Below are 22963 nucleotides of genomic sequence, written 5' to 3'. Positions count from 1 at the left end.
AGTCAGATGTTCTGCATAAAATATAAGTGCAATATTGTACTGGTCAGTCATCGATAACTTACAGTAACAGACAATAGGAAACGATTAATCGTGATTGGCACTATACAGTCAGTGCTATCCAGTGCAAGTAAGATGATCTGGATAAAATATCATGTTATCGATAACTTACAAAAACAGATAATATGAAACGATTAATCGTGATTTGCACTATATAGTACTAAAATAAAGCAAAGCAAGTATTGGTGAAAAAAGATATATACGCCATATATACAAGGCCATTAGTCAAGATATATTCATTTACAGGTTGTGACAGTTGCCCTACAAAAAATTTTGAGTGCACTATCTGTCAAAATCAGTGATTAGTGCAACTCTGATTTGTGTATGTTACAAGTTCGCGCCATTTTTCGTTGTTTGTGTCTGGGTTCTTGACTATAATACACACACAACCAAAACTTCGTGAGAAAAAATGGTACTCAGCTGTTTACGGTACACTAACAGGTAATAATGTCATGGTTTGTACTGTGTGAGTTATACAACAATTGCACCAACGCATCTGAAGAAATAAGTTAATCAACTCTCAGGATGCACAGCTGAGTAAAATTTTTTATATTTGTTTTGATTTACCACAGCTGTGATTGTTTTCTAAAATCTTAAAAAGATTTTATATTTGATCCGACCATAACGCACACAAACAACTTACAACATATTCACATATCTGATTCTGACAGATAGTTGCATTTTTCAACGCAACGCTCAAAACTAAGCTCCACGCACTGATTCTGCTATGGCCTTTAACCTTCTTTAGTGAACTCTGGATTTTGCTTGTGCGTATATCATAGGTATATCATACCGATTACCGAATCTACGGTCGGTATTCACAAAGTTAATAAAATCAAGCAAAAAAAAAATTAAAACCAAAATAAGCTAATTCTTTGATACTGCATTGGCATACTTTTGCATTTCAATACGTCGATCAATAGTGAAAAGTTTTTGCTAGGGTTCGTTATATTCTTGACATTTTCGCTAGCTAATCCAATTAATAGGCTACCAGTTGGTCGTATTGGTTTTGGGTGAAAAGTGGTATACATTAGAAAAATGCATCTTAATGCAGATATCTCAAGTGCCCTTCAGCAAATCGAGGCCGTCAAACGTGTCATCGATGAAAGTGACCCAAAACTTCAATCTCAGACTGCAGAAAGTCTTAAAACCATTTTGGATATATTGCAGGATCCTGTATTTATTTCCATTGTTCACGTACAGGATTCGTTGTCAGAATTGAATGCGCAATTGACGCAGCATCCATCAATGTTGCCAAATGATTTTGATATCGACATGGCTGGAAATTTAGTCCTTAGCATCAACGGAGGGGGCGATGTTATGTATGAATTCGACGAGAGACTGTCGACCCCTTTGAATAGCGCATCGGGTCCAAATAGTCCTGGAAGTAGTAAAACTACGGAAATTGCCGACACATTATTGATGGAACAGCATTCGAAAATGCCATCACTTTCCGGAGTTGAGCTCTTTCCCACTGACTATGTTCAAATACAAGCTATAGAATTGGTAAATGATGGTACTGGACTTGGATTCGGTATAATAGGAGCACGCACTTCTGGGGTCATTGTAAAAACTATTCTGTCCGGTGGAGTCGCGGACAGAGATGGTCGATTGAGATCTGGAGACCATATCCTGCAAATTGGGGATGTTAATTTGCAAGAGATGGTGTCAGAACAAGTTGCGGCAGTTCTACGACAGTCAGGGACCCATGTACGCTTAGTTGTCGGACGTGCTATAGAACATCCGTCACCCCTTGGTCTGAATTTAGAGCCAGGAAGTGCTGTAGTTCCAGCTCGAGTTTTAGTAGACCGATCAGAGCTGGAGAGGTACTTAATATCTACCGGTTATCCCGAAATATTTGGCGAAAGTTCAAATGCCTCTACACCACAAACAACAACAGAGGACGAACGGTTTGTGTATAGAGGAGGTTCCAAACCAATAATTGATCTATTAGAACTGCCGGAAACTGAAAAATTGCAAGTCGAGTTAACAAAAGACGCGAATGGCCTGGGAATAACAATAGCTGGCTACGTATGCGAAAAAGAAGAATTATCTGGAATATTTGTTAAAAGTGTGTCACCCGGATCGGCTGCAGATCTTAATGGACGCATACGCGTTAACGATCGAATCATAGAAGTTGATGGACAGTCTCTGCAAGGATTTACTAATCATCAAGCCGTTGAGCTTCTGAAACAGTCGGGTCAAGTTGTTAATTTGCGCTTGGAGCGTTATCTAAGAGGCCCAAAATATGAACAACTGCAACAGGCAATTGCCGCAAACGATAAGTTGCCATCTAGTATGCCATCTACTCCTTCTCGCATTAACACGCATAACAATGCGACTACAGCAGGTACATCTTTTCCTATTGGCGCAATTAATGTATTTGGAACTGAACCTGAAGGTTTTAATGTGCCAAATGTACATATGTCTAACGCTAATATAAATCAGTCTACAAATATGACCACATTTGGATTTGACAAAAATGTCGTTTCCACAAAAGTTCAAAATCAAGAAGAACTTCCCAAAATAGTTGCGACAGATGTTACAGAATCTACGGAATTGGATCTTCGTGTCTTTGAAGTAAGTATTACAATTTTTTTTAACAGTAATTACAGAATTATTAATAAGTAACTATAATGTATATATATATGCAGGAACCACTTCATGCTAAAAATAGTATTCTAGTTACACGGCAAAAATACTATACTGATCCTGAACTTACGGCTGATGTTGAACAAGAAATAATTCGTAAATGGAAGAAAATTATCGGTACGGATGTTGATGTCGTTGTAGCTCAAATAAAAAAGTTTCCTGTCGGAGGCCTAGGAATTTCACTTGAAGGAACTGTAGATGTCGAAGGTGGCCGCGAAGTTCGGCCACATCATTATATACGTTCCATACTGGCAGACGGACCGGTTGGACAAAATGGAAAATTGAGAGCTGGTGATGAATTACTCGAGGTAAATGGTGAACGTCTATTCGGCATGAACCATTTGGAAGTTGTGGCTATACTTAAAGAACTTCCAGTCGATGTGCGCATGGTTTGCGGACGTAGCAAAGCGGAATTAATGTCATTCTCCGACGATACATTAAAAAAATTAGGAAGTAATTTTGAAAAATTAGTTCCAGCATCCGATAGATTGGTTAAAGCAAAATCTGATGGAAATTTGGCTACATCATCGCCCACAAATGACTCCTTCAAATTAAAGTCACGTTCTTTAGAACCGCTAACTGGTTTGGCAATGTGGTCTGAAGAACCTCAAATAATAGAATTGATAAAGGGTGATCGAGGCTTGGGATTCTCCATACTCGATTATCAAGATCCTATGGACTCAAATGATTGTTTGATTGTTATACGCTCACTAGTACCCGGCGGAGTGGCACAGCTTGATGGACGATTAATACCTGGAGATCGTTTGCTCTTTGTCAACAATATCAATTTGGAAAATGCTACACTCGATCAAGCAGTTCAGGCTCTAAAAGGAGCCCCAAAAGGTATAGTGCGTATCGGCGTTGCCAAGCCTTTACCTATGACAGACACGTCATTAAAAACAAATGTTTCATCAAGTGTAATTGAGGATAATAATGACAATTTACTGCCTCAGAGAGTACCGGATTACCAGAGTCTGCCACCTTCAGCCATAGAGTCATCTGAGCCCGATTTGATTTCCAATTGGCGGAAATAAATGATTGTCCACTCATTATATAGAATCATTCAATTATATTTATTAAACCCTTTACTTTTATTTTATATTCGAAATTTTTAAAAACGAACATGACGATTATGTGCATTTTTTAAACACATTCTAGCTCGGCGTCTCTGAATTTTCAATTCCCCAAACCATATGACTTGTCTCCATATTGTATTTTGTTATAAAAACATTCCATTTTATTTATAATTTGTCTGCATTACTTAATAACACAATTAAATGTATAAATTGATTAACTGAAGGTTATTTTAATAAAATATATAACCGTTTCACAAGATTGTTCTCATGTCGCACGATTTAATTGTCGCTCCAACCTCTGGTGTGTCTTTCTTGATAATATTCTGTCCCTGGCATATGACACTAAGTAGCTTAAAAGACCAAAAACAAAGCACCAAACTTCGAAATGTATAAAGTTCTTTTGGTCTATTAGAGCTATTCTATCGCAACTCTTTATTACAATTTCACCACTTTGACACCGCAATATCTCCTTATACTTGGTGTGGACACAGACGCCTAGACTTCGACTTACGATATCGAATTCGGAACATTTATGACATTCTTGAACCACGGTAACAGGTTCGCGCAACCAGCAAGTAGAATTATTTTCTATAACAAATTGATCTTTTCCTTTTCGTGTTGGGCCGCTAATATCTAAACGGGACTCCAGTATGAGAACAAATATTGTTACAGCGACCAAGAGGCCCAAACCGAGAAACATGTGCTTTTTTTGGCAAACTTCCAACATCTCAACTCTGTGCATAAAACAATACTTTGAACTATTCAAACATTTAACTTTGCCTTAAAAAGTATGCCTTCGTAGAATCTTTTTATCATAAATGCAACTCCATAGTCCGAAAACTGGCATACAAGTTGAAATCCAAGCCCAATTTCAGTTAAATAGTGTCCTGGCTGAGCAGTACAAGCTAGAAATATAAAAAATTAAAGTATTTTGTTAATTGAGATACGAAAAATAGGAATAAATGATCTAATATAAACAAACGTTTCTGTGCTTTTGTAAATTATATAGAACAAGCAATATAATGACACCTGTTCTGGTTTTGGAAACATTGCCACATAAAAGTTCGAATGCATACTTTGTTGTTGTTGTGGTTGTTGCAGTGTGTTGTACACTGAGGCATGCCTTAATCCTCTTCAGTAAGAGGAACATAAAGGAAACTTCAAATCTTAAAAGTATTGGCTTTGGAAAATAAACCTAAAACAATTTTTTGCGTTTACGATTGCAATTGGATAGATACATAAAATTTCAATCGAATAGTTACATGTATTATTCATTTATTTAAATTATACCAAATTTATAGTAAAATATTAGATAGTAGGTAGAAAAAATAACATTGGGTACTGTGGCCAACAGCAAAATGTTTAATTGCTGTTATTGTACATCACTAGACAATTACGTTTAATAGGGACATGGAGTTAAAAACTATTGATATAGTCTTTGTTATGATGTTATAATATAGCTGGTCTTCAGAATAATATTTTCTTGAGGAGATAGCCGCAGCAGTATAGGAGTTACAAAGTGAGGGTACTCCCGCATTTGCGACATGAATTCATAATATTTCAAGTTGTAATGGTGTTGCTGATAATCGTTCCTAATACTCAGGAAAATTTGATTATACTTAACATTTAATAATGTCTTCGTTTTTTTTATTAGAGCACCGACTAGTTGGGGAGTTGAGCAAGTCCATTTCGCGTCGAGGTCCGCAAACACGTTTCCTTTTGTACCAACATGTCAAGAGGTATCCAACACAGTGTCATGAATTTTGTTAGTTAAATTCCAACAAGAGTTGGATATAATCCCAGCGCTCTTAAGTACAGATGAAATGTCTGAAAAATTCAGTCTTCTTTTTCGATTGAATCGCGATGTCAAAGGCCGGGATGATGCCAGCGGCTTCAGCAATAAACATCAAGGAATAGAAAAATGCTGCATGTATACTTCATTTTTGCACCTTTTTTGAGGGGCATTGCCAGAGAAATGTTACAGTGCCCATCAGAAAACATTCAAGAGTGATAGTAAAAATGCAATCCAAATGAACATACCATTAAGGAACAGGGGCAAACTTCTCACATATTAATGAGTGCCGATTCGGGTTTAAGTTAAATGATAAGGGGCCTTTTTTTATAGTCGAGTCCGAACGGCGTGCCGCAGTGCGACACCTCAAGGGGAGACATTTTTACATGACTGCCATACCATTTTTTCAAATGACATAGTTCCTCACAAATGTGGCCAGCACTAGGTCATAGGCAGACAGGCTAATTTCTAGGGTCCTCACCTTCTGATATTATAAAATCGGAACTTAGTTATATATAGCCGCTTTATAGGTCGATATCCCGATATAGGTTATTAAGGCCATAAAAGATCCATTTATAACACGATTTCGATGGAAAATTGGCACAGTGAGTTCAGGTAGACCTCTATTCCCGTCAAATGTGATACAGATCGGAACATATTTGGATATAGCTCTCATATAGACCGATCTTCCGATATAATGTATTCAGCCAAAAATAAGGAACATTTTTCATCCGATTTCAATGAAATTTGGCACATTGAGTTCTGGTAGACCCCTAACCATTCCTGTCAAATGTGGTCCAGATCGGACAATATTTGGATATAGCTGCCATATTGACCGATCTTTCGATATAAAGATTTGAAATCATAAAAATAGCCTTTTTTTATCCGATTTCGATGAAATTTGGCACAGTGAGTTTTGATAGACCCCTACTCATTCTTGTTAAAAAGCGTCTAGATCGGATCATATTTGGATAAAGCTGCCATACAGACCGATCTCCCAAAATTGAGTACTGACACCATAGATCATATCTCATTCGATTTTGATGAAATTTGAAACAGTGAGTTTTGATAGACGTCTACAAGTTTGAATACCGTCCAAGTCGGACCGACAGTTTCAAAAAGAAATTTGGGATTTATATTCAATTCAACATTAACCTAGTCCAATCATATCAGAAATATGACGAACACCTACGCTCAGAAAAATGGCGTGCATAAAATTAAGTAAAGCACTTATTGCAAATAAGTTAGCAAATTTTAATATAGCTGCCATAAAGACCGATCTCCCAGAATTGAGTACTGACACCATAGAGCATATCTCATTCGATTATGATGAAATTTGAAACAGTGAGTTTTGATAGACGCCTTCAAGTTTGAATATCGTCCAAGTCGGACCAACAGTTTCAAAAAGAAATTTGGGATTTATATTCAATTCAACATTAACCTAGTCCAATCATATCAGAAATATGACGAACACCTACGCTCAGAAAAAATAAAATTAAGTAAAGCACTTACTGCAAATAAGTAAGCAAATTTTAATCTATTGTAATTTGGTTAAATTTTGATTAAGACAAGGAAAAATGCATTTTTTGTGTTTTACTCATCTGTAATAAGTTGCAAATTAATTATAAGCTTGGGTTAGGGAAGTCATTGTACTTAACCAAATTTCTTCTCAAGATAAATATTCCTATAGCAAACAACGTTTTTATTTACCCAATATAAACTATATTCTTCACTTTGAATAATTTGAATTCGTACAAAATAGTTGACGAATTTCCCAAATTTGGGTATTATTGAATAAATTTAATTCAATTACAAGTTTTAATTTAAAATGTTTTAAAATTTACTTAGGTTGGCAGATTTGGTAACAGATATGATTTAATCCATTAACTTCTCAGTAATACCAGACATATCTTTAATGCAATTATAAAGGGGATTTTAAAAAAGTTGTTTGTCAATCATACAACAAGCACATGATTAAAAACTTAGAATATCATAATACAAGAATGTTTGATTTGTGACTTCACTTTGTGTAGGATAAATAGATCCATAGGATAAATAGATCCTAAATAAAATGCCCTTAGAAACCTTTAATGGTTTATTACTCACACAAATACTTATTTAAAAAGGAAAATCTGCCAAAAATGAAAAAATGCAAAATGCGCACGGTAATAAACCATTCAGAGCATGTGCCGCAGACCTATAGTATTACAACGATCAGTCTAATGTACCCATATTCTAAGAAAAGTCGCGAACGGTAGCAAGAAAAAAATATGAAATAAAATAACCTAGGCAAATTTGGTGTTACGATATCCAGTTCTTCTTTCTGTGCAAATAATGTTTTCCATTCTCGTCTCAGAATATAATTACAGAAAGAAATGTAATATGCAGCAGTGGTATATCAGAAATTATTTCTCATCGCTTCTGCTCAGAATAGGCCGATCATACAGCGTGACACGGCCTGAAATTCGGGTAAGGATAAGCAATGAAAATGGTAGATGCAGTCTGCCGAAATATTGGAAAAAATAAATGAAAAACCCTTAAATATTTGTGCTTTAATGGACCTATAGCCCATACAATACAACAAATTTGCAGTAATTTGAAAAGAGGTGATCCAAACCAAACAGAATATATTAATTCCTTTAAAATAATATTTGGAGTCAATTAAACCTGTTTAAAATTTAAATTTTTGTACTGTAATTATAAGATTTATAGGTTGTTGTGCTTAAAAACAAAAAATAAACATCCAAAAGGAGATTATATTAACTTGGAAAACGGCGCTGAGAACGGAAGATAATTTATGTAGATCTAGATTTCGTGGTATTGTGAGCAAAATGTTATGATTGGTATCTATTAAAAAACATTTTAAACATGTATATAGATTAATTTGTTTATAACACACTTTACAGACCCTGTCCCCGATAATGAAGGGGGAGAGGCTCATAATGGAAACGAAATTGTTTTCTTTTTTTCGAAGCCTGGGATCAAGGCGTATTTAACAAGGTGGCCGCATCGGCGAATTGTTACAACAAAGCATCTTTTTTTGGGAACTTGATATGTCAATATTTGTAAGCAAAGCGAGTAAAATTCTATTCGTCGTGACATTTCAAATTTGTTTCGACCAATCAGTGCAAGAAGTTTATTTATTTTTGAGTGTCAAGCTAGAAAAAAACTTAAAAATATTTGGGTTGCCCAAAAAGTAATTGCGGATTTTTCATATAGTCGACGTTGACAAATTTTTTCACAGCTTGTGACTCTGTAATTGCATTCTTTCTTCTGTCAGTTATCAGCTGTTACTTTTAGCTTGCTTTAGAAAAAAAGTGTAAAAAAAGTATATTTGATTAAAGTTCATTCTAAGTTTTATTAAAAATGCATTTACTTTCTTTTAAATAATCCGCAATTACTTTTTGGGCAACCCAATATATTTTTAAGTTTTTTTTTTCTATCTTGACACTCAAAAATAAATAAACTTCTTGCACTGACTGGTCGAAACAAATTTGACGAAAAATTTAAATGTCAATTATCTCCAAAGACACAAAACCATCAAGAAGGCATCGTTTTCACAAAGTTATTATTGTGGAAGATAGCTTACAAGTGAAGCTGATGTTGAATACTGCAGAATAATTAGCATACTACTAGAAAAGGGCTCAAAAAGGAAGATTTTGACTTTTTGAATCTCTTGGATATTCGTGGGATTTTCAGGTCATTTGAAGAGGACAGTTAAAATATGTTGGCTACGAGGATGACGTTGTCATAATGGTGTGTGGCCGTGTGGCAAGATTGGCAAATGTGCTTGATGTATACTCCGAAAGATAAAGTTTGTGCTATTCACCAATATGAGATAATTTGGGTGTTCAGGGCATCTTTCCTAGATGGGATGAAGCTATCGTACTCATTGCAATGTCAGGACTTTGACGTTGCGCTGGACATATGACGGACATACTTTTGATTTGTGGGGATGAGAATGAGCTATATACGGCTGACCACCTATTGTGGCATTGCACAGAAATTGCGGGGGTAGGTGCAGGATTTTGGCTAAACAAACATCTTTTTTAGGTTTAAATTATCTTCAGACACATAGTCCTTTCACATTTCTTGACAACTATAACCTTAAATGGCAGATTAGAGAAAACTCTCCAGTCCGCCTGGCCGCCGCTTTGTCATGCATGTTGGCTTCTTATTCTAATGTCTGACATTGTATTGACTTAAATTATATCTGGGTTCTTCTGCGCTTTTTCAATCTTTTTTGGGGTGACACTAGGGACCTAAGTTCCCTGAGTGACGATATCGATTAAGGCTGTTAGACGCGTGCCATCATATAATCTTAGTTTAAGAATCACAACAGCATAAACACAAAAATCTACTTAAAAAATATTTATTTTAAAGCTTATATTTTTGTAAGGCGAATTCAAAAATTAATTGAAATAAAAGGTTCTATCGGCTGGGTTGATGCGGCCACCATATAAATACGCCTTGGTGGGATCATTAAATAAGAAATATATCCTTTTTTAAGCAATATATTTTATACGCAATTTAATCCAATGAAATAACATTTTTTTCATTGATTTGAAAAATATCAAGAATTTTTTTATTAAAACTGTAAAAAGTTGCTTAAAAGAAAGAGAAAATTTTAAAAAAAGAATTGGTTTATAGGGTTAATAATCACTTTATTTGGATTTTTGTTCTTATAATAAATCCATATTGTAAAATTGTTAATCAATAATACAAATCCCTTTTTATGGCCGATTTCAGCAAATTTTTTATTCGTATGTACACATTTTTTAATTAAACAGTTTTTAATTTTTTCTATGCATTTGTTTTTATTGTAGCCACATTTGCATATGGAGGTGGCGATCCTTGTCAAGCACTCATAGGTGAGCAGACTCGTTCCGTTCTTTACGACTGCAAAGGCAGAATATTGACTTCAATTTGGCCGATTAAACATGGTATTGACTTATAAAAATCTTTTCAAACAATGTTTTTGTTGCTTTACTTTTTTTTGATATTGAAAATCGATATTTTTTGTATCACGGCAAGTGGTCGGTAAATAAGGCATACGCTGCACATATTTTTAATTGTACGAATTAAATTCTTATTTAATAGTATAAATTGTTCATTGATCAAGATCATATTGTGTTCCCTTTCACACATATGTAATGCAAAAGAAGTGCGAATGAGTCAAATATATGTCTAGCTTCTTTGGCATACAGACACAAAGTGGCGTGGCTAGACAAAAAAAAGTTCAAGAAAATTAGAAGTGCTGTTTTTATCGCTACATAAGATGATTTTTTTTTGTTGTAACATTAAAGTTAAACAAATTTACTGTGCAAAATGTTGCGCTGAAATAGTGTGATGCAGAAAAATGCCATATGTAAACAAATCAAATGGATAAATGCCAAAACCAACAAATTGGAGAATGTAGAATCTTAACATGGTATTTATAAACACATATTATTAATATTATCTTATTTTAACATTTTACATTCATATATTGGCTTGGGCGCTGGAGATCTAAAATAACACATGTCGATCTAGACTTCGTGGTGATCCACGCAAAATGCTAAAATTTTTTATTTATTATGATTCATTTGAAATATGAATGCATATAATTTATATTGTTTATAATACTCTTTACACAGAAAAAATTTAAAACATGGTTCCATTTTAGAAATTTGTACATTCAATTAAAAATTTCGCTGAAATCGGACCTATAAACGAACTTGTATAATTGATTAACAATTTTGTAATTTGAATTTATGACAAGCTCAAAAATCCAATTAAAGTGGTTATTAACTCAATAAACTATTCATATGAAATTTGCCATTTCTTTTAAAGCACGTTTTCACTATTTTAATAAGACATATTGGAGCCCAAAGTTCCATCCGTTGTGATGCTCATAGTTATCCCGTGCCGGGGTACATTTGGAAATGTAATAAAAATTAATAATTCACACATACACATTAATAAAAAAATGGATGAAGGAGCTTTAGCAAAAGAAGTCTTTTGAAGGCGAACATAAAAGAAATGCAAAAGGGGAAGGCCAAAACTCCGATGGAGTGAAAAAGTGGAGCGACATCTCGAAAATTTTTCACAATAAATTTGTTTCGTTTCAAAATTATAAAAAATATAAATATATATAAATTATAAAAAAAATACATTTTATGCAGAGATTGCCACGCCACTTTTTGTCTGCGTCTAGATTTGACATATTCTCATTTCTTTTCGCAATAGATATATGTGAAAGGGAGCACAACATAATTATCAATGCACAATTTATACTATTAAATAACAATTTAATTCGTACAATTGAAAATATGTTCAACGAATGCCTTGCCGTGACACAAAAGAAATTCGAAATCGATACGAAAAAAATCGAAAATGTAAAGAACTATAAAAGCAATTAAATTGAAAAATTTTTTATAAGTCAATACCATATTTTGTCGGTCAAATTTAGGTCTGCATTTTATTTGTGAACCCGCAAAAATTTCTTATGACGAAGAGTTTAATAGAAAATAATACTTGGGAAATTGTTGATTTGACGTATAAAGAATATTTGCATACAACAAAATGGATTTTTAAGCTAAAAGAGGTGATAACGGTATTGGGCTAAAGGAAGTTCTGCTGATTATAATGATATATATTCTCCAGTTATGCGATGAAGTTCACTCGGGTATTTATTTTCAATAGCCGATGAGTTTAATCTTCGGATGAATCACGTAGATGTAGAGCCGCCTATTTAAATTTTATAAATATTGTATATAAAATTTCCTGAAGTTTTAAAGTTAAACAGACCAATATATTTCCTAAAACAAATGTTAAGAACATAGAAACAATTTTCTATACAACTGCAATTAAGTTTTGTGAATATAATATTCAATTTCATCGCGGACTCAAAATTATTAATTTAAAATAAAATTGTTTACCTGATGGCCTTTGCAGCCAAAACTTCTATTTTAATTAGGTACTAACTTTTATTTATTATAAGCTCAGTATTTGTATAAATAAAAAAAATACTTAATTTTTAGAGAGCGTCCTTTATGGAAGACATTATGCACTGAGAGCGCTTAACATTAGTCAATCTGCTTCATTTTTATTCATCGAATTGCAATTACACTTATTATTTATAAAATTACAAGACCATATTGTTAGGATTTGTTTCGACGAGCCGAAAAAATAAAAAAAAAATATTGGTCCTCTTGACGGACCATTTATTGTAAGTTAGTTTCTCTTTCTATTGTTTACCCGCCACGCTTATTTTTTTAAGGTTTTTTCATTTTTCCCCATTTTTGTTAGTAAAGCAGAATTTTAAATTTTGAACTTGATCAAAATTATAGAATAACTTGAAGATGTGATAGGGCCTTACTTCTCTCCTATATGGTTTTTCAAATAATAATATAAATGAACACGTAGCGTAAGAAATAAAAACGTCAGATAAAACGGACACCGCAATAATGGGTTAAACTCCAAGGGTTAATGGGTCAAAAATAAATTAGTTGACCTCCAAAACGCCATTGCTGCATCCCCATTTTAATCTTATCCAAATAATTGCATAAAAAATCAAAATGTCGAAATAATTATTCTCCCGGAATTGTTCCAAATTTGATGCGATCTATGGATCTTGAATGTTATATTTGATTAATTCGAAAATGTTGTGCCTTGTTGTATGCGCTAAAATATATTTTTTCCAATTCTATAATGCTATTTAAAATCTAGCTAGACGCTAAACAAAACTCTGCTGATTGTTGTACTTCTCTTCATTTCTACTTACTTAGTTGGCTATGATAAAACTCTGAATAAAATTCCAAGCGCAGATCTATTAAAATTGACTTTTTCTGCGATCTTTCCGAAGGCTGCAGTTATTGCTTCCAATAAAGTCATAATATTGTTTTCTGCATAGGCAAGCACGATGTGTTCCCTTGTGAGTAGTCTGCCAACCTTTGTTACCTCTCACCACATCTCGTATAATCTTCTCCAGGTGGATATTAAAGGAAATCAAAAGATTAGCTCTCTTCCTGTCTGAAACCTCGTTTAGTATTGTATCTGAGGAACGTGTGTTAGCATGCGAAGCGAAGAAGTTGGTATTTATTGTCTTGTCTCCTTTTTTGTATATGGGACACACTACGCTATCCAATCCAATCGTCCAGCGTCCGTGCAATGTCAGAACACTTTGCCGCAATAAGGTAATAAACCGATTCGTGCGTCCACCACGCAAGATGAATGGCTGCCATCTATCAAAACGTGGATTAAAAAAAAAAAGAACATGTGGTTCAGCTTTCTACATTTACCGGGTGTTAAAGACAGCTACCCCGGCCCCGGGTGACACTGCGGGGAGGTGAGTTCACAAGATAGGCTGGCACTGAATATGATGGGAATATCCTAAAGAACACAGCAATGAATTGTTACCAGAAACTTGTATTTTGTAGCCCTATCATTTTTGTTGATCGCCTTATAACACTTTATGCACACATGACACCTAAATCGGCAGTCTGCACACTTCGACGTAGATCATTGGGTCTGATGCCCACATGTCAGCCAAGTTCTAAATTCCCTTAAAACAGCGTGGGTTGTAAGACTAGTTATTATATTTCAAATCCTATCAAATCAGGCATAAAATTCATGTAATGGATCTAACTTATTTAAATCCATTTTTTCACTAGGTAACTCGTAATTTTTGATGAAACGACTACAATATTTGTTTAATTTATTTGATTTGTTGCGTGATATCTTATACTGTATATTTATATTCATTCTACCTTTATTCTTGTTTTATATTAACTCCATCAAACTCTGTATGGAGAAGTTATGTCGAAATAAATAAGTCTCACGAATCGTATTTATTTATTAATCATGTTGTATTACAAAGGCTAATTGAATATATATAAAAAGTCGACTTTATAAGTGCAAAAAGTCTCGACAGTCGACTTTTATAGGACGATTTTACCGCACATCACGGGGTTCACTAAAGAAGTTCACTAAATTATGTTTGCATTGGCCACTAAATCCGGATCTATGGTCTTTTCGAGATTTAAAAGCTAAATCCTGTATTTTTTGCGGGTTTTATCATACTTGCAGGATTTATTTTATTTTTAATTTTACATGGTTGAATTAACAATGTTGGCTCACTTGGCCAACAACAACGATACAACCCTGTGGTACAAGGCAGATTTAAAAAGGTGGTCGGACGCGAACAGCTGTTAAATAACCGGCGGATTTGACGGTTTTAAGATGTCAGATTTTTGTTTGCATTCTCTTTGTGGTTATCTTCTTCCACTCATATTCTCTGCTCATGTACGCACACGTTTACACATACACACACAAATTTGTTTGCGTGTGTAGACAAAACGGCGATCAGCTTGATGACAAGATGGCGGATTGCACCATATGATTTGTGGTTGTTGTACAAATGAGACCACCCTTATACATGTGCGTATATGATCAGAGAACACGCGAGAGAGAAAATAACAAAAAAGAGAATGTAAAAAATATCTGTCATCTTAATATCGTCAAATCTGGCCGGCTGTTAACATCTGTTCGCGTGAGACTTACCATTATTTGGCTAACATTTGTTATACTAGCCGAAAGTGGAATAACGTTCCAAGCGCCTCGATCCTTTGCGCTCATTCTAAAATCTCTGACACCAAGTTTCGAGGTGTCTCCCACCACTTGATACTTCCATCGGGCTTTTGGTCTTCCCGGTTTGCGTGTACCACCGTGTTTGCCTTCAAAAGACTTCTTTGTTGGAGCTTCTTCATCCATTCTGACAGCTTGACCAAGCCAACGCAGGCGTTATATTTTGATGAATGTAACTATGCAATCGTCATCATACAGCTCGTGGTTCATACGTCGCCTATATTCTCCGTTAACGCAAACTGGTCCATATATTTCACGAAAAATCTTTCTCTCATATACTCCAAGCACTGCCTCATCTGCTCTCTCAAATACCCATGCCTCAGAACTATATAACACGGGTAGTATCAGTAACTTGTTTAGTATAATCTTCGTCCGTCGAGAGGTGGCCTTTGTTTTAGACTGCTTACTTAGTCCAAAGTAGCATCTGTTTGCCAGTATTATTCTTCGCTTTATATCAAAACTTGCGTCGTTCGTTTTGTTTGGGCTGTGCCGAGGTAGATAAAGTTACTGACTATCTCAACTTTCTCCATTTTCTTTATCTGCTTGGCAGGATTCACTGAATCCTGGTTGGTTGTACAAGGCGTTTTGGGAGTTGAAACAATTTCCCAGGTAGTGTACCGTAAACAGCCGAATACCATTTTTTCTCGCCAAGTGCACTATCTGTCAACGAGTCTTGGTTGTGTGTGTGTATTTTAACTAAGAACCTTGATCCAAAAAAGCTGGGAAAGTGAGCCAACCGTCTTAATTCGACTATGATACTGGGGCAATAGAAGCGACATGTCGCTGCTGTTGTATGTGTTTTTTTATTTTGTTAGAATAATTTAGAAAATTCCTGTTAAATTAGAATAATTTAACAGGCATTTTCGCTGCAAATGAAGTCAGGCTGCTGTTAAGAAAAAAAAGCAATATTGAAACTTATTGAATGACGCAGCGACATGGTAGTGGTCTAAACAAAGCAATCGACAAAAAAGATGCGCGTCAAAGAAGATTCATTCACTGGGAACGATAACGTCAAAACCATGGTGAGATATCTTGCACATCATCCCAGTGAATGACGGACCAAAACAAATCAACAAAAACAATTCCACCGTCTCCTAACCTAAAAAATCTTTTAACCAGCCAGCTCGATGGATCAATCATAATCATCAGTAAGCCGGGTCGGTCGGAATTCTTCTAAAAAAATTAAATTCTTATTAAACAATTTAAAACGGACTAATTACGGTCTAGCCGAATATTGATACCTATCACCATGGATTGGTCAAAAAATGTATAGTACTTAAATTCGTTTATATTTGATATATTGTGAAAAAACAAGTTAGGCTATTGCTTGAGACCTCTGGCAGCTCAAGCAGCCATATCGAGGGATCGGCATATAAGGCATGTAGGCATGTTTTATGTAATGTTTATTGGAGGGTTTAAGTATTCAGGAACTACGCTGGGGACCGATTCGCTACTTAGAAATAAGTACAAGCATGGTACAATTAGGAGGTAGCGTCATTAGCGCATCAACAAAAATCTACCTCCAACGAAACAACATTGAGTCGCAAATATGTTTTATATATATTATATACAAAATAAAGGCGACAAAGTTCCCATAGAGTGGAGTGGAGTCCAAAGAAAATCGAGATCGATCTTTGAAAATTGATTTTTGGAAAATTCAAAAGCTCACCTTTTAACTAACTTGACCAGACCATCACTGACAATAGTGTTCTTACCACAAGCAGTTTCTCGCAGAATTTTGGCCTAATATCCAAAGCGGTTCTTAATGACCTTGACTTGCATGCACTTCGGTCGCCAGAATTGGATTTGGATATACGCTCACTATCGCAAGTTCACCTAGATAATTTGCTAACATCCTACCTTGGAAATTAAGAATAAAGTTGATTTTTTTTTAGATATTGATCCGTCAGTGTATACAGTGGCAGCAACTTCCCTTGAATGACGTTCTCATTGCTTGTCTGAAATGTTTAAGCAGTTTATCTCGTATTCAACAGATAGAATTGTTTGACGAAATCTGCAAGCAAATTAATCATCCCTTATCTGAAATGTACGTGGACTTGGCACTATTTAAAGCCATGGCACAATTTTGGCAATAACAACGTTGTTCGAAGGCTACGAAGTAAGCAATTCTAGTGAGGGTAAAATAATGATTCCTGCTGCCTTTCGAACTATTGCGGAGGAGGCCTTAGCCAAGAAGAATGAAGCGATGTTTGTCTTATGGAAGTGGCACAGTCGCTTTATGAGGAACATAAGGACACATTTGTCTTGGCTGTCGTATGGAAACAGTGTTTTATTAGTGATTGGTTTTGTGGCCAGAAGGCTTTTGGTTTGCTGTCTCAAATGTTTGTTAACGTTTACTTTTCGTTATATTTAGGTGAATGAATTGCGTGGCCTTGGTTGTGGACAACAGACAAAACTTTCCGTGGCGGTTCGAGTTTTTGAAGATCTAAAACTTGGTAATATCAACAAATTATTTTTTTTTTATTCTTTTTAAACCTTTTAATTATCATTGCAGGTAATGACTATCTAATCACAGCAAAACATGACAGAGATTTTGAGATTCTTTATCTACGAACTGAGGCGGAAGATTGTCAAGTCTCCATATATCTACCATTTTTGGATACGGAAAAAATTGATTTTGAACTAATAAACAAATTGAGTAATAAGCTTGGAAATGAAGAAAATTCCCAACATACACAGCAAAAGTCAGTTCGTTTAAGATTATTCTTGGCCATATGCGACACTTCCTCAAATGTTCTTTACTACAATGTAACACATTTTCTTAAAGAAAAACAGAACTAATGGCATTCAATCCAATTAAAATTAATCAAATAGAGCTCTGGGTATGAAGGGCACATTAATCAATTTGACAAAGGTGTTGATAAAGTTACATGAAGTAACAGAAATCATGATACACCAGTCAGTCAAAGAGTTTTGAATAACAACTCAAACTTGCTCAACTTTTACAAGTTCTTTGCTATGCCATTCTTTGAATAGAAAATATTGAATATGACCTCGAGCTGGAAGATATTCGAAAAATTACGAAAAGTATCTCTTGAATTTCAACCGAAAATAACTTTGTCATTCCGTTGGTTACAGAATATTTCCTTAATATCCCATGAAGAAAAAAAAAATTTTTGACTTGGATGATATTTAATATAGAAATCATACCCAAATTCTACCCTACCTTAGGTTCCATAATAATAGTTTAAAAAAATTTTAATTTTTTATGTGTTCGTATATTTTAGTAAAGCTTTACACAGATGAATCCAACTATTTAAATATGTTTATCCCCTTAATAGTCTTCAGTTGTAGTAAAAAAAAATAAGTTTACTATTTTAGAAACAAATATTAGACATTCAAACTCAGATCCATGCGTTGTAGCGTGCGCCACGAAAAAAGCGTTTATTTAATTTTTGAGTGCAAAATTTTTTTACAATGCACATATGGTTCGACATCACACTTCGAGTGCACTTTCAATAAACAAAATATGAAAATTTTACAATACACGGAAAAAAGGTATAGCAAATTAATTTCTGTAGGGTGCGTCACGAATTGACCTTTCACCAAAAATTTTCTTTTCGAAACTTAATTTTAATTTCTTTTCAATAATAGCAGCTTTAAAAACAATTTTAGTGTCAAATTTTGTTTCAATTTCATTAAAACTCAAAATTGCCATTTGACTTGTGGAGACCCCAGAGGTCTTAATATTGATTTGATTTAACTAGAAATTGGTAAACGAGTCACATTTATATTTTCGAATACCTGTACTTAATACGAACCGAATATGCATTCAGAAAAATATAGCTGCCATATAAGAACATTTTCTAATTTTTCTATAAATGTCAAAATTTTTATCCAATTTGGCTGAAAAATGGTATTCAAAGCACGCTGATGCCTTCCAATACCCATAGCTGTCATAAGGACCAATATCCGCTTTTACTTATAGAGACCATAAACTACTAATCAAAATATTAAATTCGTATATAATTAAATACTTATTCATAAATTGATCAATAAGCATAAAATCTCACATAACTGCTGTTAATAAACGTTAAATACAACTCTTTTCATTTATGAGCTAATGGAGAAAATGTAGCGCGTCATATATAGCTCTAACAAGAGCCGACGTTTACTAGGCAAAATTTGCTGAAAATTACGATTTTCAGCAAATTTTCTATGGTAAACATAGAAACATAGAAAAAATAAACATACTTCTTATTGGCAACTGCTCAATATTGGTAAAAGTTGTAAAATAGTAATAAATTCTGGAAGTCCACAAAATTCTTAACAGAACAATTAAAAAAGCGCTTCACAAAGCAAAATATGCGATCCCTTCCAAACCATAAAGCATTTGAGGCATTAATAAAGAATGGGCAAGAATTCGTCTAACCCGAAAAGGTAGACAAATTGCAGAAGAAAACATTTTACGGAGACAGGTCCAAACCCTTTCAGACAACCGTATCTACTCTAGTCCTGTCAAGATGAATGTGAAAAATTTCATTAGTACGACTAAGAGGCCCAAATAACTTAGCTTTACTTTTAGCAGTGTTCAAAACCTAATTTTTGCTCCATAACCAACAATTAACCCTCGCTAACGGCATTTGACAAACAAAAAAAATATCTCGATAATGTTTTCAATTAAAAATTAATTGAAAATAAAAATGTTTTAAATTAAAAAATTAATAGAATTAATCATTTTTTAATTGAATCCGGTTTTTTAATAATGATCGTGATTGAAATTTAGGCATTTTTCAAATAAAAATTAATTGATTCAATCATTTTATTAATTGAACCTGATTTTTTTTTTAAATTACGACTGTAATTGAAATTTTTTCATTTTCATTTCAGTTAGCTACTGAACTAGATAATGTTGCCAACTGATTACTGGTTTCACAACTGGGTGCGGTAAAAGGAATTTGTGTGCGATTTAGTGCTGTTGCCCATCTATGGTTTAGATCAACATGTAGTACAATACATGTTGTTTGTTTTGCATTTAATTTTTTTCTTTTCATTTAGGAAAAGTGCTCTGGTAGATATTTTACATATACACAGGTGAAAAAATGTCCATTTTGCTGTGCCAAACGAGAACTTTCTCACAAAGCAAATTTTTGACAAATCTGCCGGAGCAAAAACAAGCCACGCTATTTTAAATAATCAAATATTTCACACAGCGATTGCAAATGTCTCTAATAAAAATATTTTATTTTGTTTCTTAAGAATAAAATAACTAACGAGAGACTTGAATACTACTACTACTCGTTAATTTTTTTTTTCAAACATTTTTAATTTTTTGCTTGATAAATTTTACATTTGTTCATGAAAAAAACGAACAGAGTACCCACCAGGCATGGACTATGCCACATAAGCCGAAAATTTAAAACAAATACTTGAAGCCATCTTAAGAACACAAAAACTTACAGACTTTGATAGGTCCTATCAAAATGGTAACATATAGGTTTCCAAAAATGACCAGTGCTACCGTGGTCATAGGTGGACACGATGCTGCTGATTTCTCTTATACCAAACGGTCCATGGTCTGGCAAAGACCCATATAAATCAATCAATATATTTAGTTCGATTTAATTTAGATGTGACATGCGTACTAGGTTTGGTATTAACGCTTCCAAGATATGATCTTTTTTTCGAAATAGAACTAAATTTAATATGTGTACTTCCTAAGTTAACCGATCTTCGAATTAAACTCTTAGATACTTAAAAGGCAGTAAGGAGGTCGGTATAGCTATTGGTATCATGACGAGGCACATAGAAGTACGAGCTCACTGATGTAAAATCGGTGCAGCATGTGTACGGCATGCGGGGAAGATGATGAGACGTTGGAGCATTTCCTTTGTCATTGCCCGCCTTTCGCGTCTAACAGATACCGGCACTTAGGTGGGGACACTATACCAGACATGAACTAACTTAGGGGAGTGACATGGAAAATAATTAAGGATTTGGAAGCTGGCCGGAATTCCTATCTTAGATTTTCTTTTTCGTGGTTACTCTTTAGTATTTAGAGTGCACAACAAGCTGATAACTTGCTTAGGTGCATGTCTATAGTGGTATGGCGCGCATTAATATCTGCACCCTCTTTTCAACCCAACCCAACCTAACCTAGACGCTTGACCACATCTCTAGGATGCTTGCATGGATTTAAGCAATTTTTTTGTGAAGGTTTATACTAAGACAAAAAAACTCGATAACGTGGTCAAATAACCGCATACGTAGACGATTTTTCGTCTACGTATGCGTTCGAAATTTAGGGATTAATTTTGAAGTTAAAATATGCATATGTTAAAATTTAGCACAATTTGTAATTTTGTTGATACACGTTTCGCATAAAAACGATTTATTCGATACGAAAAACTAAGCACACTTGATAAGATGGTTCAATTATAAAAGTATCTTATTATTAAAATGCAAATTTGGCCATGAACATTCCATTAAGGAACTGGGGCAAACTTTCCACAAATGATATCAATGATAAGGGACCTCCTTTTTATAGCCGAGTCCGAACGGCGTGCCGCCGAGCGACCCCTCTTTGGGGAAAAGTTTTTACATGGCAAAGTTTTTTTCACGTAACCAACACGCATGGGATGTCCCCTATATATGCAGTGCATTGTGTTGGCAATTAGGAAAGTTAAGGGTTGGAGGGGGAAAGAGGGAGTGGTGTTTTATGATATTAGTCTTAAATTTCTGAACGTCAATGTCGGTGGGTTAGCCTGAAGTCGATTCCACATACGAATGGTTCGGGCGAAAAATGAATTTTCTGGGCAATGCATGGTTCGGTAGACTGACCAATCAATTACTAACGGTTGTGAGTTCCTGTTAAGTCTTGTATTCCTGGTGAACTTCCTAACGTCAGGGATAAGGAGACGAATATCCCTGGAACACACGCCATGAAAATAACGTTCGAGCAACACAACACTACCCACATTCCGACGATGTTCAAGAGAAGCAATAGAGTTGCATACCCTTCTGTCCCCAATCAACACCATCGGTCTCTGTTGAACCCGGTCAAGTAGCCCCAAGGATGATTTTGGAGCTCCTGCCCATATATGGGAGTTATATTCCATCCTCGGCCTGATGTAGGTAGTATAGATAATGAGAAGATCAGAAGAGGTGAAATATTTCTTGCACCGCTTAAGAAAGCCCGGAGATTTATTAACGTCGAGATCCGCATGGCCCCCTTTTAACTCCACGTGTTCGAAAGAATATCTGAGGCATCGAACTAGGTATCAATCACGGGGGTGGTTGATTGCTAAACGGCAAGGAAGAATTTCTTGCAAATATTTCAGCCAGTAAATTAGCCTTATCAATCGGGTCAGTGAATACCTGATCATCCTTAACAAGACTTGGGATAGCCGATGGGTTGCTCTTTACTCTTTTTACGAATGACCAAAAGCTGTTGCTTTCCCTCGCAAAGAAACTTTTCGTGTCTAAGTACTCTGGCACACGAAGTTCTTGCCTGTTTGCGCAGCATTTCGGTATTGGGATTTTTGTTCAGCCAAGTCCTAAATGCATCCTCTTTTGATCTGAAAGCATCTCTGCATGCCCGTTAAATAAAATTTTATCTTTTGATGTAACCGATAAATTCTTAGTTGGAATGAACGATCTCATTCCTATTAATATTACTTCCTGCACCGTTTCGTCAGCAGCATTTATGTCACCTTTAACAAAACAAAGTCTCCAATTAAAATGCTGAAAAAATTCGTTGAGCTCAGCCCAACGTGCTCTTTAGTATACAAAAATTGGG

The 22963-nt window shown here is 34.9% G+C and overlaps 3 protein-coding genes and 2 long non-coding RNA genes across 8 annotated transcripts; 4 read left to right on the top strand and 1 right to left on the bottom strand.

The window, feature by feature from the left end:
- The first annotated feature begins 858 nt into the window (after positions 1-858).
- On the top strand, positions 859-4044 carry LOC106090155 (patj homolog). Its single transcript, XM_013256251.2, has 2 exons — positions 859-2637; positions 2712-4044. Exons 1-2 carry the CDS (start codon positions 1096-1098, stop codon positions 3741-3743), a joined length of 2574 nt encoding a protein of 857 aa, XP_013111705.2. The 5' UTR covers positions 859-1095; the 3' UTR covers positions 3744-4044.
- LOC106090156 (protein JTB) lies at positions 3919-14655 on the bottom strand. Of its 3 annotated transcripts, XM_013256253.2 has the most exons (4): positions 14328-14655; positions 13860-13950; positions 13343-13802; positions 3919-4690 (listed from the first exon to the last, which is right to left on the bottom strand). In XM_013256253.2, exon 4 carries the CDS (start codon positions 4525-4527, stop codon positions 4051-4053), a length of 477 nt encoding a protein of 158 aa, XP_013111707.1. In that variant the 5' UTR covers positions 4528-4690; positions 13343-13802; positions 13860-13950; positions 14328-14655; the 3' UTR covers positions 3919-4050. The 3 variants fall into 3 exon arrangements, with proteins under 3 accessions (XP_013111707.1, XP_059225206.1, XP_013111706.1); XM_059369223.1 differs by having other exon boundaries at positions 13343-13950; XM_013256252.2 differs by lacking the exons at positions 13343-13802; positions 13860-13950.
- On the top strand, positions 11820-12477 carry LOC106090157 (uncharacterized). The gene is made up of 2 exons (XR_001221762.2): positions 11820-12163; positions 12223-12477. It is a non-coding gene; the product is annotated as an uncharacterized LOC106090157 (long non-coding RNA).
- A 1604-nt stretch (positions 14656-16259) lies between the features above and the next one.
- On the top strand, positions 16260-19268 carry LOC106090152 (uncharacterized). 2 transcript variants are annotated; one of them, XR_001221760.2, is made up of 3 exons: positions 16260-16361; positions 17579-17660; positions 17720-19268. XR_001221760.2 is itself a non-coding variant. In XM_013256249.2 (3 exons), exons 1-3 carry the CDS (start codon positions 16454-16456, stop codon positions 18004-18006), a joined length of 387 nt encoding a protein of 128 aa, XP_013111703.1. In that variant the 5' UTR covers positions 16260-16453; the 3' UTR covers positions 18007-19268. The 2 variants fall into 2 exon arrangements, 1 of the variants encoding a protein (XP_013111703.1); XM_013256249.2 differs by having other exon boundaries at positions 16260-16471.
- Positions 19269-19995: 727 nt separating this feature from the next.
- LOC106090154 (uncharacterized) lies at positions 19996-20456 on the top strand. Its single transcript, XR_001221761.2, has 2 exons — positions 19996-20170; positions 20224-20456. It is a non-coding gene; the product is annotated as an uncharacterized LOC106090154 (long non-coding RNA).
- Positions 20457-22963: the final 2507 nt, after the last annotated feature.

The sequence above is a fragment of the Stomoxys calcitrans genome, chromosome 5 (genome assembly GCF_963082655.1).
Source record: "Stomoxys calcitrans chromosome 5, idStoCalc2.1, whole genome shotgun sequence".
Taxonomy (NCBI): Eukaryota; Metazoa; Arthropoda; class Insecta; order Diptera; family Muscidae; genus Stomoxys; species Stomoxys calcitrans.
This window is presented reverse-complemented; position numbering and strand designations above follow the sequence as displayed.